The sequence below is a fragment of the Tenrec ecaudatus genome, chromosome 4 (assembly GCF_050624435.1).
Source record: "Tenrec ecaudatus isolate mTenEca1 chromosome 4, mTenEca1.hap1, whole genome shotgun sequence".
NCBI classification, from domain to species: Eukaryota; Metazoa; Chordata; class Mammalia; order Afrosoricida; family Tenrecidae; genus Tenrec; species Tenrec ecaudatus.
Genome location: NC_134533.1, coordinates 159,196,350 through 159,214,189, shown reverse-complemented (window position 1 = coordinate 159,214,189; position 17,840 = coordinate 159,196,350). Strand labels below are relative to the sequence as shown.

General features: G+C 44.6%; 1 protein-coding gene across 1 annotated transcript in view; it reads right to left on the bottom strand.

Moving 5' to 3' along the window:
* Nucleotides 1-17,330, bottom strand: part of PPM1L (protein phosphatase, Mg2+/Mn2+ dependent 1L) — a 323,356-nt gene extending 306,026 nt beyond the window's left edge. The window contains exon 1 of the mRNA XM_075546985.1: nucleotides 16,638-17,330. Coding sequence (XP_075403100.1) covers nucleotides 16,638-17,036 — 399 coding nt within the window. The 5' untranslated portion in view covers nucleotides 17,037-17,330. The remainder of the gene's footprint in view (nucleotides 1-16,637) is intronic.
* Nucleotides 17,331-17,840: the final 510 nt, after the last annotated feature.

Below are 17,840 nucleotides of genomic sequence, written 5' to 3'. Positions count from 1 at the left end.
CTTCTGATCTTCTGATAGGTTTTGCGTCAGTTTGGCTAGGTCCAGGATGCTCAGTGGTTTCACTGTAAAGGCCTAGTAATCCATAATGGTGTTATATAGCACAATGTAGTCAACTCTATAATGAGATCTCCTTGGCATTCTCTGAGCTTCTTAGTTTTGCAGGTTCATATCCTTTATTAGATTGGGAGATATTCTGTATTTTTCCATATTTTTTCTGTGTTTGTCTCTGACTTCACCCCCTGGAATTCTCAATTTAGTATATTAGATTTATTATTATTGCCCTATAATTCTGTTTAACTGTGCCCAGCTTTCTTGAGCATTTTTTTCTTGTTGCTTTTTAGCATCAATATCTTTATCTGTCTAGTCCTTCAATTTGCTGAATCTCACTTCAACCCTGATGAAATCTGTTGGTAAGCCCGTCTATTGTGTTTATTTCAACTGTCCCTTTCAGTTACGATCTCTTATTTAGATCCTCAACTGATTTTTAACAGTATTTTTAATCGTTTTATTAGGGATTCATACAGCTCATCACAATCCATACATACATCAATTGTGTAAAACACATTTGTACATTCATTGCTCTCATTATTTTCAAAATATTTTCTCTCCACTTAAGCCCCTGGCATCAGGTCCTCATTTTCCCCTCCCTCCCTACTTCCCCCTCCCTCATGAACCCTTGATAATTTATAAATTATTTTGTCATATCTTGCCCTGTCCGACGTCTCCCTTCACCCACTTTTCTGTTGTCCATCTCCCAGGGAGGAGGTTACATGTAGATCCTTGTAATCGGTTCCCCCTTTCCAACCTACCCTCCCTCAACACCCCCCACCCAACCAGTATCACCACTTACACTACTGGTCCTGAAGGGATCATCCGCCCTGGATACCCTGTGTTTCTGATCCTATCTGTACCAGTGTACATCCTCTAGTCTAGCTAGACATGCAAGATAGAATTGGAATTATGATAGTAGGGGGAGAGGAAGCATTTAGAAAGTAGAGGGACGTTGTATTTTCATCATTGCTACATCACACACTGACTGGCTCTTCTCGTCCCCTAGACCCTTCTGTAAGGAGATATCCAGTGGCCTACAAATGGGCTTTGGGTCTCCACGCCGCATTCTTCCTCATTCACTATGGTAAGATTTTTTGTTATGATGATGCCTGATACCTGATCCCTTCAACACCTCGTGTTCACACAGGCTGGTGTGCTTCTTCCATGTGGGCTTTGTTGCTTCTGAGCTAGATGGTCGCTTGTTTACCTTCGGGTCTTTAAGACCCCAGATGCTATATCCTTTGATAGCCGGGCACCATCAGCTTTCTTCACCACATTTGCTTATGCACCCATTTGTCTTCAGTGATCGTATCATGGAGGTGAGCACACAATGATATGATTTTTAGTTCTTGATGCTTGCTTGATAAGTGATGCCTTCGGCACCCCATGATCACACAGGCTGGTGTGCTTCTTCCATGTGGGCTTTGTTGCTTCTGAGTTAGATGGCCGCTTGTTTACCTTCAAGCCTTTAAGATTCAGGACGCTATATCTTTTTTTCTTTTTTTTTTTTTCAGACGCTATATCTTTTGATAGCCAGGCATCATCAGCTTTCTTCACCACATTTGCTTATTCACCTGCTTTCTCTTCAGCGGTTGTGTCAGGAAGGTGAGCATCATAGAATGCCAATTTAATAGAAGAAAGTATTCTTGCACTGAGGGAGTACTTGAGTGGAGGCCCAATGTCCTTCTGCTACCTTAATATTAAACCTATAACTATATGCACATAGACCTATTTCCCCATCCTCATATACAAATACATTTGCAATATATACATGTCTTTATCTAGACCTCTATAAATGCCCTTTACCTACCAGCTCTTTCCTCTATTTCCCTTGACTTTCCTCCTGTCCCACTATCATGCTCAGTCCCCACCAGGGTTTCAGCAATTCCTCTTGATTACATTACCCTTGATCATGCCCTACCAGGCCTCCCAAACCCTCCTCACCACCGATTTGGATCACTTGTTCCCTTGTCCCTGGGTTTGTTAACACCACTACCTCCCCCCTCCCACTTCCCCCTCTCCCATGTCCCCCTGGAACTGTCGGTCCCATTGTTTTCTCCTCCAGATTGTTCATCCAGTCTCTTATTTAGACAGACCTGCGGAGATAATAACATGCACAAAAACAAGACAGAGCAAATCAAGCAACAATATACAACAAAACAACAGCATACCAATGACAAAAAACTCAACAAGAAAGAAAAGCTTGTAGTTAGTTCAAGAATTGTTTGTTGGCCTTTAGGAATGTTTTCCAGTCCAATCTGTTGGGGCGCTACGCCCTGGCCCCAAAGTCCACCTTCAGCATTCCCTGGGGATCTCGCGACTCCATTCCCTTGCTGTTCTGTTGCACCCCCTTAGTGCAATTCCCACACTGTGTCTCCGGTGTTGTCCCCTGTAGGACTATGGGTCAGTGAAAGGTGTCATGTCTCATAGTGGGGCTGGCCATGTGGTCCTCTCTGTCGACTGGCTGCTCTAATTGGAACATTATCCTCAAGGCCTGGTGGACGAGGATGTGCTCCACTCTCTCCTCCTTCCCCTTCATCTGCTGCAGTGTGCTCTGATCAGATAAGTCCCTCTCCAGGAGCTGCAGATTCAATGCTGTCCTTTGAAATAAATTATTCTGGGGGGAGGGGCAGGTACCCACTTAGTAGTTGGGATAGCGGCCAATCCCCGAGACCTCTCCACTGGTTCCCTACTCCACACCAGCATGTTGCATTCACATCTTGGAGCACTGGGTTGAAGTCTGGTCCCTCTTTCCCTGTAGAGATGTAAACAATACCCTCCCCTTGGGAGGGTTAGTGCCCTGTGCCCCCGCTATGCATTTCTTTTTTATTATTTTTTTCCTTTCTCCACCTCCTTTTTAATTGTCTACCACGTGTATCCCTGTATTTGGTCTTTAACGTTCTTTTCTTTATTTAAGCTGTTTGTCTACGTTTTCCCTTGTTTTAAAATTATGTTTAGTGTCACATTATAGTCCCCCTCCCCGCCAACCATTTGCTTGTCCCTAGACGTACTGTCATTCCCTTTGTCATATTCACTTGGATGAGCAATGTTTATTTTTTGTGTATCCTTTGATTTTGATTTTTTTTTTATAGGGAATTGGAATTTTTGAGGGTATTAGCTTTCTAAATTTCCTCTTGTATTTGGTGTTTTTGCCTGCAGTACTTTATACAAGAAACTCTCAAGTAGACAGCGTCTTCTATTTGACTCATCATATTATCTCCTCTTTCTGGTATGAGATGCTGCTCCCTCCAGTTTTCATTGGGATTCAGAAGTTCCAGATCTTCTTTTCAAGTTTCAATCTCTTCCAAACACACCAGAGATATGCTATGTGCATTGTGTCCAGCAGTGGGCATCACCACTCAGACGAGAGATCACGTGCTCATGAGTTTGCTCACCAGTTACGCAGTTGCCCCTCTCTGATTATTATTTCCTTACCGGCTCTGTTTCTCCAGTCATGTTATTAGTTCAAAGTCCCCATCCAAGAAGCCCCTTTGGGGGCTGGGTGTTACCCTCTGGTTTTGCCAGAAGTTTCCTTTCTTACTCAGTGGATGCCGCTTTTATCTGGGCTGGCATTCAAGGGATTCACAGCCAGAGTTTCCTGTTCCAGGAGGAGGGGCTGGTACTCCTCAGAAGGACCTCTGGAAAAAGCCGATTACAGGGATCTACACGTGACCTCCTCCCTGGGGGACGGACCACAGAAAAGTGGGTGAAGGGAGACGTCGGGTGGTGTAATTCATGACAAAATAGTAAAAATTTATAAATTATCAAGGGTTCATGAGGGAGAGGGAGGAACAGAGAGAGAAGGGGGAAATGAACTAATACCAAGGGCTCAAGTAGAAAGCAAATATTTTGAGAATGATGATGGCAACAAATGTACAAATGTGCTTGATACAATGGATGGATGGATGGATGGATGGATGGATGGATGGATGGATGGATGGATGGATGGATGGATTGTGACAAGAGTACAAGCCCCCAATAAAATGATTTAAATAAATAAATAAAGGGGGGGAGCCTCACTGGTTTCAGAGCCCTGTTGGCGCTGTGATGGTTGAAACTGAGTCTTTTTGAGGAATTCCTCAGTCCAAAGCCAACAGTTACTGGTTGGAGATGGGTAGCCACACTTCAACTGAACGCCCAGGTAAGTCTGCCTTGTTGCAATCATAATCATGGTGTGTTGCCTGTGGGTCTAGCCTCCACTAAGATACCTGTTTCCTAGTGCACAGCAGCCTCTTCCAGCAATCATCAGTGCCTAGTGTAAGGGAGGGCACACAGACCCAAGTGGATCCCAGGGAGGTTGGTTTCGTTGTTTTCAGAGGTCTGTGCACTGGGCTCTGGGGAGGTGGGTAGAATGTTGACTATGACACTATAGGAGGGCTTTCTACTACAATCCATAGTAGGTTTGCTGTATTTATATTTAGTTAGGGTGGTGCTAGCCCGCCCAACCCAGATCTGCCTTGTTTAGTGCAGAATGTTGAGGCTCTTTTATTAAAATACAAGCAGGGGGTGTAGTGGTTAGGGAAACAGGCTATTCTGGGGGAAGTCACTTCCCAGTTCATAGTAACCAGAGGCTCAAGGGCCTGTGGGGAGATTCAGAGAGTATAAGAGAGATTTTCCTACTGAATAAGATATGTTGATTCTTGCCTCTCTGCTTTCCTTTGCTTCCCAATTCAGAGTCCCTCAAAGCCGAGTAATGCTTCCTTGTGTTTCTTGTTGTATTTGTGGGGGAGAGCAGAATGATGGCTTGTTTATACCATCGACTTCCTACAAGACTGGGTTTAAGTAAAGAAAAGTATCATTTTCCTTTTCGTAGTTACATTGTTGTAACTACAGGTGCTATCTCATCAATTTCAACTCCTAGCAAGCTCATCCAACCAAGAAGTGCCTAATAAGATTTCCTAGGTCATAAATTTGGAGGAGCAGATTAACAAGATGGGGTTTTTGTGGTTTAAAATGAGACGCCTTTCAATTAGCAACTGATTGCTTAAGTGTTGTGCCACTAGGGCTCCTATATGGACCGCTAGTAGCTTTTGTTGTTTTTTTAAAATGCTTAAAGGCCTCCTTTGAAAAGTATAAGATATTTTTAGTAAATATTTACATAGATAAAAATCACAATGTCTGATATCCTTCGAATAAATTGAAGTCTGTGCTACAGAGAGCTGTGCTTAAAAAGTGAAGCTATCCTACCTTTCATCTGAAAAATGACTCTGTAAGACTTGATCACTTGATCTCTCTGTAGATAATTCGTCCTTTTTAAAGATGTCCTTTCAGTTTGCTGAGAGCATAGTCCAACTAATGGAGCCTTGGTCACTTCCAACTTTTCTAGAATAAAGGAGGCCTACTGGCACTGTAGGGTAAGTGTTAATTAGACTGCTAATCTCAAGGCTGGCAGCTCAAAACCACCAGTTGATCTGAGGGAGAAAGCAGAGGTTCTCTGCTTCTGTAAAGATTTACAGCTTTGGAAACCCTGTATAGTATAGAGTGGCTATTCACTGGAAGTGACTCAATGGCAGCTTTGTTTTAGTAGTTTTGTCTTACAGAAAGAAGGTCACTATGACTTAAGAGTCAACTGGATGCCTGTTGGATTTTCGTCGTTCAGTAAATGTTAAGTATGAGGATTACCTAGAAGAAATATAACGTGCTGTCTGTTACGTGGCACAGAGTTCTTGAAAGTAAGTTCAAGGAAACTGCATATGATCGTGCATGGATGTACAAAATATAGTAAAATCAGGTAGATAATACTTTTTACTAATTTGTGCAAAAGAAATGCCCTCTCCCAAGTGAGACATCTGAGTCTACAATCACTCGGAAAGAATGCCTTTTTCATTTTTATATAAAATTTAAAGGCACCAAAGCACTGTGGGGAATTTTTTGAGGCCCACAGTTGACCATACCATCCATCATTATTGCCCTTCTTGTTCTGCTTGTAACTGTGTGAGCAGTTGACAGATGACTTAACCACATGTCTTATCTGCTAAACCAAAGACCTTTGAACCGCATGCTAGAAAACCTTGCAAGTTCCTTTGAGGAATGAACACTTAATCTGAATTTGCTTTTCAACATTCATATCCCAGGTTTTGGTAAATGCAAATGTGAGTAAGGTTTAATGCCTTATAAAAGTCAATCTTAACTATGTCCTATTGTGGTTTTAGTAGGGCAGTATTCACTCAACACTACTCTTTGAAAAGTTTTTAAACATAAAAATTCTCCTTAAAAAATTCTCTTAGTAAAAAAAAAATTCTCTTAGTTTTGGAATTGCCATAGGGCAGAAGCAATCATTTTCTGATAAATATGTACCATTACAAATATCTTATCAAGTGCTCTCATTTTGATTAAATAAATTAATTTCCAGTTAAATTAGCCACTAAATATATTCTGGGCAAATAAATTTCTTACTGTGGCACAGTTCGAAGTTTATGGAATTACGACATAGTAGGACTATTAATCCACCTGTTTTCCTTTTTGTCCTCTAGAATAATGAAGTGGATTTGCTTTGACAACTGGTTTGCACAGGTACATAGTAATTCCACAGTTTGAGATTAAGAAGATTTCCTTTTCCTTTAACACTCAAATGATGCTCTTTAGAAAGAAGATATATTTACTTTTCAGATAGGGCTGGCAGAGATCTTGAATTTCCATCTAATCCAAATAACACCCAGAGAACACAAATGCACACTTGTGGTTGTCAAAGAGGAAAGAGGCACCAACCATGCCCACACCCACACTTCTCCCAAGCCCTGGTAAACTTGGGTGAAGACCACTATTGGCTCTTGTCCCACCTGATCATCAACAGACAACAACAGCCAGACTTGCCTTCAACTGTGCTACATGAACAACTGAGCACACACTCACGTTCTCTATTGCACCCACAGAGGACACACCAACATACAATCATTAAGTTAAATACAACAACATAATACCGTATCAGAGGCAACAGACTACTTTAGTTCACATGAAGAAATAATACAGAGTGGTTCAAAGATGTGGCCGACCAAAATACAGAACCAGCCTGCTTTTGTACAACCAAACACCTCATGGGACCGGTTCCTCGGTTTCAAGGTTTAGATTTGTGGTTTCATGAGACACATCCCATTTAACTGGCCTATTAACATGTTTAGTGCTCTGTTCTACCTCCTAGTTAATTGAACAGTGCCTGGGGTCTTAAAAGCTTACAAGTGCCATGCAAGACACAATTGGTCTCTATTGACCTGAAACAGCATAGGGAGAGCGTTAGGAAGAAGAGGATATTGAATGTGCGGCTGATTGCCTCCATGAGCAATTGTCTGCTTTACTATGAGACCAGAGACCTGGATGGTGCCCAACTTACCGAAACCGAATAGTAAAAATCACCTTTTCATCTGAATAAATCAGACAGATAGTATGTTTTTCCATTATTTTAAAATGTGTTCATTTAGATAAGACATGACAAAAATAAGGTTTTACAGGCGCTAAGTTGTAATTGGTCAACCAACATTTCATGAATCCCAAAAAAATCTAAATATAAGTGAAAGAGGAAACAAATCTATAGTCAAACTCGCAAGAGTTTGATCCTTCATCCAGCTCTGCCCTATTGATAGTGCCTCGTTGGAAATCCCGACATCAGTCTTACCACCTTGATTCCATCCTTCCCTCTTTCAGTAATGGGTCACACCGCTGGGTTTCACCCAAGATTCATTTGACACCCGCTGCCTGACCCTTCTAGTCTTGAACAAGTCACTCCTCTATATGAAGCAGAAGAACAGAAGTTCTAAAGCATAAATCTCTTGACACTCCACCACACAGAATTATCTATAGAACAAAGCCCAGGCTCCTTTTGCCTGGCTTTCAAGATCAGTGCTGACAAGTATTCAAGCTGCACATGCCGTTCTCCTCACCTGTGTATTCGCTAAACCGCTGGCGAAGGGCACTCAACTCGGGGCCCCAGCACACTGCTGTCAGTTATAAGCAGGTCACAATTTTTTACCAACAATGGCTCCATTACCAAAATGCGTGGCTTATTCATTTTATCTTAAAATAAATATTTATTTTATTTATTAAATAATAACAAATTGTTTATTTTTAAAAGTAAACAAAGGCCCCCCACTACCATGATCCGAATTCTACCTTGCAAGTCTGGATAGAGCAGAGGTTGTACACCGGTACAGATAGGAGCTGGAGGCACAGGGAATCCAGGATGCATAATACCTTCAGGACCAGGGGTGTGAGGGGCGAGGCTGGGAGAGTGGAGGGTGAGTGGGTTGGAAAGGGGGAACCGATTACAAGGATCTACATGTTACCTCCTCCCTGGAGGACGGACAACAGAAAAGGGGGTGAAGGGAGACGCCAGATAGGGTAAGATATGACAAAATAATAATTTATAAATTGTCAACGGCTCATGAGGGAGGTGGGAGCGGGGAGGGAGGGGAAAAAAGAGGACTTGATGCAAAGGGCTTAAGTGGAGAGAAAATGCTTTGAAAATGATTAGGGTAAAGAATGTACAGATGCGCTTTATACAATTGATGTATGTATATGTATGGATTGTGATGAGTTGTATGAGTCCCTAGTAAATGTTTTTTAAAAAGTAAACAAAGGATACAAGTTCATCCTTATATACCATCTTCTCGCCTGCATCAGAAATAAGAATGGACTCTCCTCGTTCCCTTATATACTGACTGAGGCTATCAGGTAGGAGAATTGTGCAGCGCCCTCTCCCTTTCCCCTATGAATTAAAATTCCTTTTGTTGTTAGGTGCCATAGAGTCAGTTCCAACTCATAGCAACCCTGTACACAAGAGAACAAAGTATTGTCCAGTCCTGTACCATCCTCACAATTGTTTCTGGAGTGCTTGAGTCCATTGTTGGAGCCACTGTGTCAATCAATCCACCTTATTGAGGACCTTCCAATTTTTCACTGCCTCCCTAACTTTACCAAGCACAATTTTCTTTTCCAGGGACTAGTCTCTCCTGACAACATATCCAAAGCACTTGAGACAAAGTCTTGCCATCCCTGCCTCTAAAGAGCAGTCTTGCTGTCTGTATTTCTTCCAAGACAGATGTGCTGGTTCTTTTGGAAGTCCACAATACTTTCCATATTCCTCGCCAGCACCATCGTTCCAATCTGTCACGTCTTCTTCAGTCTTCCTTATTCCATGTCCAACTTTCACAGGCAACTGACACGATCGTGGCTTAGGTCAAGCACATCTGAGTCCTCAAAATCACCTCGCTGCTTCTCAACACTTTCAAAAAGTCTTGTGTGGTATGTTTTCCCAATGCAATGTGTCCTTAGATCTCAACTGTTGCTTCCATGGGCATCATTGTGGATCCAGGCAAGACCAAATCCTTGACAACTTCAATCTTTTCTCTGTTTATCATGATGTTATCTGTTTGTCCAGTTGTGAGGACTTTGGTCTGCTTTACATTTGTGAAAGCCATGTTTCAGTTCAGAAGAAACAAATGCAGACCGATGAAGAACACAGCTTTCCCCCAGACCCTGGATGCTTCCTCCCCCCAACTACCATGATCCGAATTCTACCTTGTAGGCCTGGATAGGACAGAGGCTGTACACTGGTACATATGAGGGCTGGAGGTACAGGGAATCCAGGGTGGATGATACCTTCAGGACCAAGGGTGTGAGGGACGATGCTGGGAGAGTGGAGGGTGAGTGGGTTGGAAAGGGGGAACTGATTACAAGGATCCACATGTGACCTCTTCCCTGGGAGAGGGACAGCAGAGAAGGGGGGAAGGGAGACTCCAGATAGGGCAAGATATGACAAAATAACGAGGTATAAATTACCAAGGGCACATGAGGGAGGGGGGAAAGGAGAGGGAGGGGAAAAAAAAGAGGACCTGATGCAAGGCGCTTAAGTGGAGAGCAAATGCCTTGAGAATGATTGGGGCAGGGAATGTATGGATGTGCTTTATACAATTGATGTATGTATATGTATGGATGGTGATAAGAGTTGTATGAGTCCCTAATAAAATGTAAAAAAAGAAAAGAGGAGAAAAAAATGATTAGGGCAAAGACTGTACAGATGTGCTTTATACACTTGATGTATGTATATGTATGAACTGTGATAAGAATTGTATGAGCCCCTAATAAATTGTTAAAATTAAAAAAAAAGAGAATGATTGGGGCAGGGAATGTATGGATGTGCTTTATACAATTGATGTATGTATATGTATGGATTGTGATAAGAGTTGTATGAGTCCCTAATAAAATGTTAAAAAGAAAAGAAAATTATTAGGGCAAAGAATGTACAGATGTGCTTTACACAATTGATGTATGTATATGTATGGATTGTGATAACAGTTGTATGAGCCCCTAATAAAACGTTAAAAATAAATAAATATATATTAAAATTTTAAAAAAAGAAACAAATGCAGGTGAAGAAGGACTCTAGAGGCAACCAGTGATGCCAAAACCAAAAAGCTCATTGCCCTCAAGTTTATTTCAAGTCGTAGCAATCCTATGGACCAGTGTAGAACCGTCCCCGCAGGTTTCCGAGAAGGGGTCTCTTTCCAGGAGTTGAAAGTCTCATTGGAGGGGCTGGTCTTTCGTATAACCGCTGTGCCACCCCACCAGGGCTCCTAACCAGAGACTACAGAAGGAAGAGTTCTGAATCATTTGGTTCCCTCAAAACAGAGGCAGCTTCTTAGGAGGTTAGAGGCTAAGAATTTCATTTTATTGATTTTCCACTGACAGTGCTCATAGGAAGTTTCATTTTTAAAATAAATATAGTAAAAGCTGAACCTATGTAAGGAGGAAGCCTATCAGAAAAGGAAAACTCAAATATTCTCTAAAAAGAGCAATTAAAAAGTGCACCCTGTCAAACTGCCAAGACCCAGGAAAACAAGGCAGTTCTGGTGACTTCTGGCTCTCCTGGGTTGTACTGGACACCCACTTGTCACTGACACAGTTACCGGGGGTTCCAAAGACCGGGTCCTCCTGTGAAAATCTGTGTTATCAGAAAATGGAGGAAGAATGAAGGATGGCTACATAATTATCTAACTGACAAATTACACTCATACGTAACTCCCAAGCCACTGAGAATCAGGGCTCGCCAACGTAACTTTAACCATCACGGCCAGCCTTAAAGTTGCATTGTACCGTGGAGTCTGTCGCTGCCACACTGGCCTTAAAGCGCAACACAATCAGATAGTAGATGTTTTAAATATTGTTATAAATGCAAAACATCAGATAACAAGATAGTTAATAAGTGAGTTGGTGTATGCACCTATCAGTGAAAAAAAAATAAGCTAATCTCAAAAGCAATATAAGTAATATCAAAATAGAGACGGTTCTTGGATATGGGGCGGGAGATGGTGATAACACTGATATTGGAGAACGCTTACTCTGCCTTTTCCAATGATGCCTGCACCTTCCTTCCTCTTACAATTTTCCTACTTTTTCTCCCTCTTGTAATGTCATCTTCCCCTCCCTCTTGACCCAGTCTCTGACTGCTAAAATTTGCTGGCATAGAATCAAATTTCAATTCTTCCACAGAAATCATCTGAGATTCCCCAGAGCTCCCTTTGTCAGGCCGCCATAGTCTCATCAGTAGTCCAACGGCATCTCGACGCTCTGCTATTTTTTAAAAAGTCATCACTTCAACTAGACAGAATGCTCCCTGAAGGCAGAGAAGGTACTGATTCACCTCTGGGCATCACACACACTGCATAACTCTGTATATGACAGGCTATATATAAAATGTTAGCTTAACTGAACTGAATTTCTAAGAAAACTGTATGAAGGATGAGCAAGGTCGGCAGTCAGGATCCTACCCTCACATACAAAGAGGTACCTAAGCACAGAACAAAAAAAAAGAGGGGTGGGAGGGACACCTTTTTTTAACAGAAATTTTAATGTGCCATTTTAAACTAAAATCATCTGAATTTTTTTTTTCTTAAACCATAAGGCATTTGTCACTCTGAGCCCAAAGGCCTCTCGTACGTCAGCAACGTTAAAGTCCAACATTTACTAACAGCAGCTGTAAAGTCTGGAAAGCAGATCATTCATGGCGGGAATGCGCCTCTCATGACTGATTCAGAACTATATCTTATTTCAGGAAGAATCTAATAAAAATGTGTATATCTACATAGACTAGCAGACAAAATGATACATATAAAAAGGTGAAAGAGAAAAAAGAGACACTGGGAAACTGAACGTAGGAGAAAGATACGCAGTCCTTAGAGTGGGAGTCACACACCAAATGAATGTGTTCTGTCACAGTCTGCACATTTGCTGGAGGGAGGTCGGAGATTTGGTTCTAACACTGCTAGCAGCCAACAAACACGAGTGACCCAATCAATTACATGATTCGGTGTCCTTAAGACAAAGACCACAAGCCATCAGAGAACTACTGCTTCCATGGGCTTCATAAAGAGGCCACCACATCATATAACAAAAGTCTCGACAGCATCCTTGTGGTGGATTTGTCCAAGAGCTTTAGAAGACAGTTCTTCATAACAATCTTTGGTAGCCAGGTCAGTCTCTCGTATAAGACTAAAACCTAAGAACAAGTCATATCTTAATATCCTTAGAAGGCAATGTATACAGGTAAGTATGCAAACGTATTTGTCCAAGGGTTTAATATAAAGATCACCAAAGGTCAAATGGATCAAACAGAATCACAGCCTCCATGACCCAGAAACCATAAGAACTAAATGGTACCCAGCCACTACTACCTACCACACTGATCAGGACCACAACAGAACATCCTGACAGACTCGTAGAACAAAGTTCAAAACTGTCAACTGAAATGTGGATATTTTACCGTGACGGGGTACAATCAGTTTACCCATTCTAAGTCAGAGGAAGAAAGACTATTTTTTATTTAGAAGATAGACCAGCGAGGAGGCCTCAGCAATGCAAAACGGACTGCTTTGTGGTGTCCTGTTTGAAATCAGAATACATAGAAAATCTATACTTTTTGCATTGGAATGTATACTTTGGGGGGCCACATATAGATGTCTTATATTAACTCAGGTTTCAGAGTCAGGAAGGAAAACCAATGTTGACCCTGGGAAGCAAGCAGGGCAATAAGGGTCCTCCCTCGTGTCTTATGCCAGTCTCAGGATGTCATTGTTGACTCACTAGTTAGAAGGCCCTAACTTTTAATCACTAACAGCCAGGTAAAGTCAGACTCAGCATTATCTGACATCTGCATCCAACCTATCTGCCTCTGAGCGATGTAGCAAGTTACAAAAATTCCATAGAGACTACATTAAGTGAAGTACCTTAGACTAATGGTATTTTGTAAGGGGGATCATTCTAAATACATTAAATAAAACAACTTGAGTTACAAAAATCATAAAATTGACCAGACTGATAGGGACTAGAGGAACCCAGAGACTGTGGCCCTTAGATACCCTTCAAGGCCGGAACTGTGCCCATCCCTGGGAATCCATGTTCAGTCAAACAGGCAAGCCCTCAAAGTGAGTAACAGCACCCGGAAGGAATGTACTCCTCTCCTAACTCACTGCCTTCTAGTCTATTCCAATTCATACTGACCCACTAGGACAGAGAAGCCCTGGTTACACGTTGGGCTGAGATGGCATGGCACCAGTGAGAAACCACTACGCAGCTTCCTGGGAAAAAGACTGAGCTTTCTACTCCTGTACACAATTACAGTCTCAGAAATCCACATGGGCTGACTGGCCAGCAGCGAGTCTCTTGGACAGAGCTGACCTGCCCCTGTGGGTTCCTGAGGCAGTCACTCTTCACAGGAATAGAAAGGCTCATCTTTCTCCTGATGTGCTCCTCAATCAACCGTATGATACCAAAACAATGATATCTGCCCAAAAAAAACAAAGCACAGAAGGCAAGAATGAACAGGAGAGGAGGAGAAATGGAGAGATGGGGAAATGGGAAGAGAATGCAGTCACAAAACAAAAAGTGTATACATTGTTGAGTGGAAAACTAACTTGCTCTGTAAACTTTCAGCCAAGCTACTGTAAGAGAAAGCAATAAAGATCGCCAAGCCAGCCGTGTCCTTTTAGGAAGGCCACAATTTCTCTAGATATCAGTGAGCATCTCAACTGAACAAGAGAATGAAATGGATGCGCAAGGTGAATCGGGCCCTTCTAGATCTAAAAAGCCTTATGATTATAGATAGTCCTTATTAGCATGAATAATTATGAATAAAATTAACATCCCCATTTATCTTCTGTAGCGCCAGAGTTCAGAAAAAAAGCTGCTGCATCTCTGAAAGTGACAGTCCTCTACACCAAAATCAAGCCGTGGCACTCTCAGCTGGTGACTGTTAAAGAAGCCAAACAATAACAAATACCCAAGCATTAGCTGGTGGGATTTTCTTCAAGAGTCTATCAAAATAAGCACGTGAGAAATGGCTTCATATCATTTGTTATTATTGCACTCTCAATAGCAAGTCAGTTGTTTTCTTTGTTCTGGTTTTGGTTTTGGTTTTGCTTGTAGCAATCCCCTTATTTTTCCCAAACACAAAGGCAAAATGAATGAACTAGTTGTACCTGTAAGACTACATTTAAGGGCATTGATAATGTTAATTACTTTGCAAACAATAGACTTTTTTATACAAGGTACAATGAAGACCATGCCATGGTTTGATTAACAATGATCACCACTTCTTTTATTGGTTTTGCTTTGTTTTTGAAGGTCATGAAAAGCCATGGATGTATAAATTACTTTTAATGAAATAAAAGCATCTCTCCTGTCTCTTTTCTGGACGTGTATTGGAAATTTTCAGCCTGAAACCTTTGGGGCTCTGTCACTTCCACATTTTAGAATAGAAACTTTAAACAAAATTGTTTTAACCATCATTCACTTAACACACACAGGCTCATAGCCACAGTCAACCACAGCCTCGAAGTTTTAAAGCATGAAGATAACATCCACACCTTTAAATTAAAGATAAGTATGCTCCCTAAGACTACAAGTAGTGTCATGCCATCAAATTTAACATTAAAAATATATATGCTCACTAAACAATCCACAACAATCTAGGCAAATAAAATGAAAACACAAACCTTCTGACTCAAGCCAAAACAACAAAAATATTTTTTTAACAAATCAGTCCTTATCATTCAAGAATCTTTCAGCCAAATGTGCAGCATTTCTGCTCAAATTAACTTATTTTTTATATCTGCCAACTTGTCAAGTGCAGGGAAACCCCACACTACAAACAGTGGGCAAAATTAAAGAATAAGAAACTTTTCCGGAAGACATAAATGCGGGGCTGGGTGAGCTAGGTCGATGGAAAAGTGCAGAAACGGATTTCAGTTCTCCTGAATAAGCTTTCCTAGTAGCTTCACCATTCGTGCCCAGATTGGTTCTACAGGGCAGGGCATCTTTGAGCATGATTAGCAGACTGGAGGTCAAGGGGTTTTATATAGAAAGGAATACTTAAAAGATAACCAACTGAGAGCTTTTGCAATGTTGACACAAAACAAAGGCACACAAACAAAAAAAAAGCAAAAAGCTAGAGAGCTAAGGCCATCTGGAGCCCACCCAGAGACCAGCAAGGGCCCAGTAGGCAGTTGGGGGAGGGGATGAGTTTGTATGGGAGCAAGGGGGCGCAGGGTTGAAGGGGTGGGATTGGGGAAAGGTGGGTGACATAAAGTAAAAAAGTATGCTTCCCCCTCCCCCTAAGTATGCAGCAATAAAACTGTCACAAACTGCCCATTTAAAAGGATGGGGTGGCCGGGTGCTCTTCAGTACGCTATGGGAGCCACATTTCCCACTCATCCGCCTGGGCCCGGTATCCTAGGACCGGAGCCGCCCCTTGGTGCCCAGTCCTCCAGGAAAATCTGAAGCCAGCGTGCAAGCTGTGTGCTGCGGAAAATGTGGGAAAGGGACCAAAACAGGCCTCTAGCCCCCTCTCCTGCTCACAGTGGAATCCCAAACAAAGGAGTGCAGAATCGGAGAACCGTCTGGACACCCACACCGGCCAAGGCACAGGGGTGAGGTCTGGGCACCGCCTCCTATGCAGGCATTGCCGCCTCTGCAAAACCGGGGGCACCCCGGTCCCGCGCCACAAATCAGGTATAAGGCTGTGGCCTGCAAGGCGCTCCTGTCAACGGGTCCGCTTGCACTTATTCAAAGTTGGAGTTGGGAAGAAGCGCGCTGGTGCCCCTCAGGATTCTCCCCAAAGTGAAGTCCATAGAAGGGAGTCCCACCGTCTGACACCCTCGCCGACTTCGTCTCATTCCCCTAATGCAGCAGCAAAGCTGCCTTCTTGGTGCCGAGCTCAGCCTCAAACCCTAAAACACGAAGATCCCAAGCCAACGTTCACTGCCGGCACCATTAATTCCCCAGGTTAATTCCCCGCATAAACAGCAGTCACCTGCAGGGTTCTGCCCTTGGCACCTCATCAACTAAGAGGCATAAAAGAGGCTACAGCTGACTCCCCACCCCCACCCCGACCTCCTCCCGGCAACTTGGACCTTCAGACCCAGAGATCTGGGCTGAACAGTGTTTTTGGCAACTTGAGCCACATTTGAAACCAGTGGCTTTGTCCAGCACGGCACCTGGTCATCACCACGCCCCAGGCGCCGGGGTCCTAGCTCAGGGCGCATATGACATAACAACTATTCACACCCACAGAGAGAATGGGTGTCCGGAGAAAGTCCTACCTCGCCGCCGTGCCCGTCGAAGATGCCGAAGATGGACGGGTGCGTCTTGTTGGCCAGGTCCGTAAGAACTTCAAAGCGGTCCTCCATGTGATCTCTCCGGCCCTGGATGGAGTACACGGCCACGTTGTGGTTCTTGAACTCCCAGGTCTTGGAAAACTCGGCCTCGAGCACGTCCAGCCCCCCGAGCCGATCGTTCTGCATGATCTCCGCCACCTTGCCCTTCACCATCTTCACGGCGTCCCGGCTGGACTTGACGATGGTCTTCACCTCGTCCGTGTGGAAGAAGTAACTCCACAGCGCCAGGCTGATGCACAGCAGGAAGAGCGTCTCGGGTCTCAGCAAGAAGTAGCGCATGATGCGACCCAGCAGAGACAGCAGAGTCATTGTATCCTCTATCATTTATTATGGCTAGAGCCCCAAACACCAGCAGCGACGCGCGCCCCGAAGGCTCGCCGGGTCCCCGGACGCGGCGGGGCCGGCCCGCGAGGAAGGAGGCGGAGCGGCGGGAGAGGGCGGGGGGCGAGGCGCGCGGAGCCGAGCGCGAGGCGGGCGGGCGGCTCGGAGCGGGCACCGCGAGCGGAGGCAGTTTCCCTTTTGTCTCCCAGTCTCGGCGGCTTCGAGGCCCGCGCCCAGCGCACCGGCGCCCTACCCGCCGCCCGCGGCGCCGCCTCCCCTCCCAGCGCCCCTTTGTGAGGCGGCGGCGGCCGAGGCGACAGTCGCAGCCGCGGCCGCGGGTATCGGGGCTAGGCGAGCGCGATCCAGCAAAGTTGCGGCCCGGCGAGTCCGCGGCGGCGGGCGGGAGAGTTCGGGGCGCCGGCTCCCGCGCGGTCCCTCCAGGGGTGCCCCTTGCGGCTCCGGGGAGCGGGCAGCAGGTGAGGACGCGGGGCGCCGGAGGGGGCGGGCGCGGGATGCAGGTCCCCTCAGCCGCCGCGGCAGGGGAGCGCGGAGCTGGCAGAGCACTCGGATCCTCCACACAGCCCCGGGGCCCCCAGAGAATAAAAGTTTTGCGGGCGCCTGGGCACCAGATGGGGGACGCCGAGCCCGGCGACGCTGCACGGTCGGCGCTGAGCCGCAGGCGGGCGGCCGGGCTCTGCCTGCCTCTGCGCGGCGCCTCCCGGCTCGGCTCGGCTCGGCTCCGCTCGGCTTCGCTCGCGCGCTCCCTCCAGGCGCCCAGGCTCGCGCTCGCCCCGCCCCGCCCCGCCG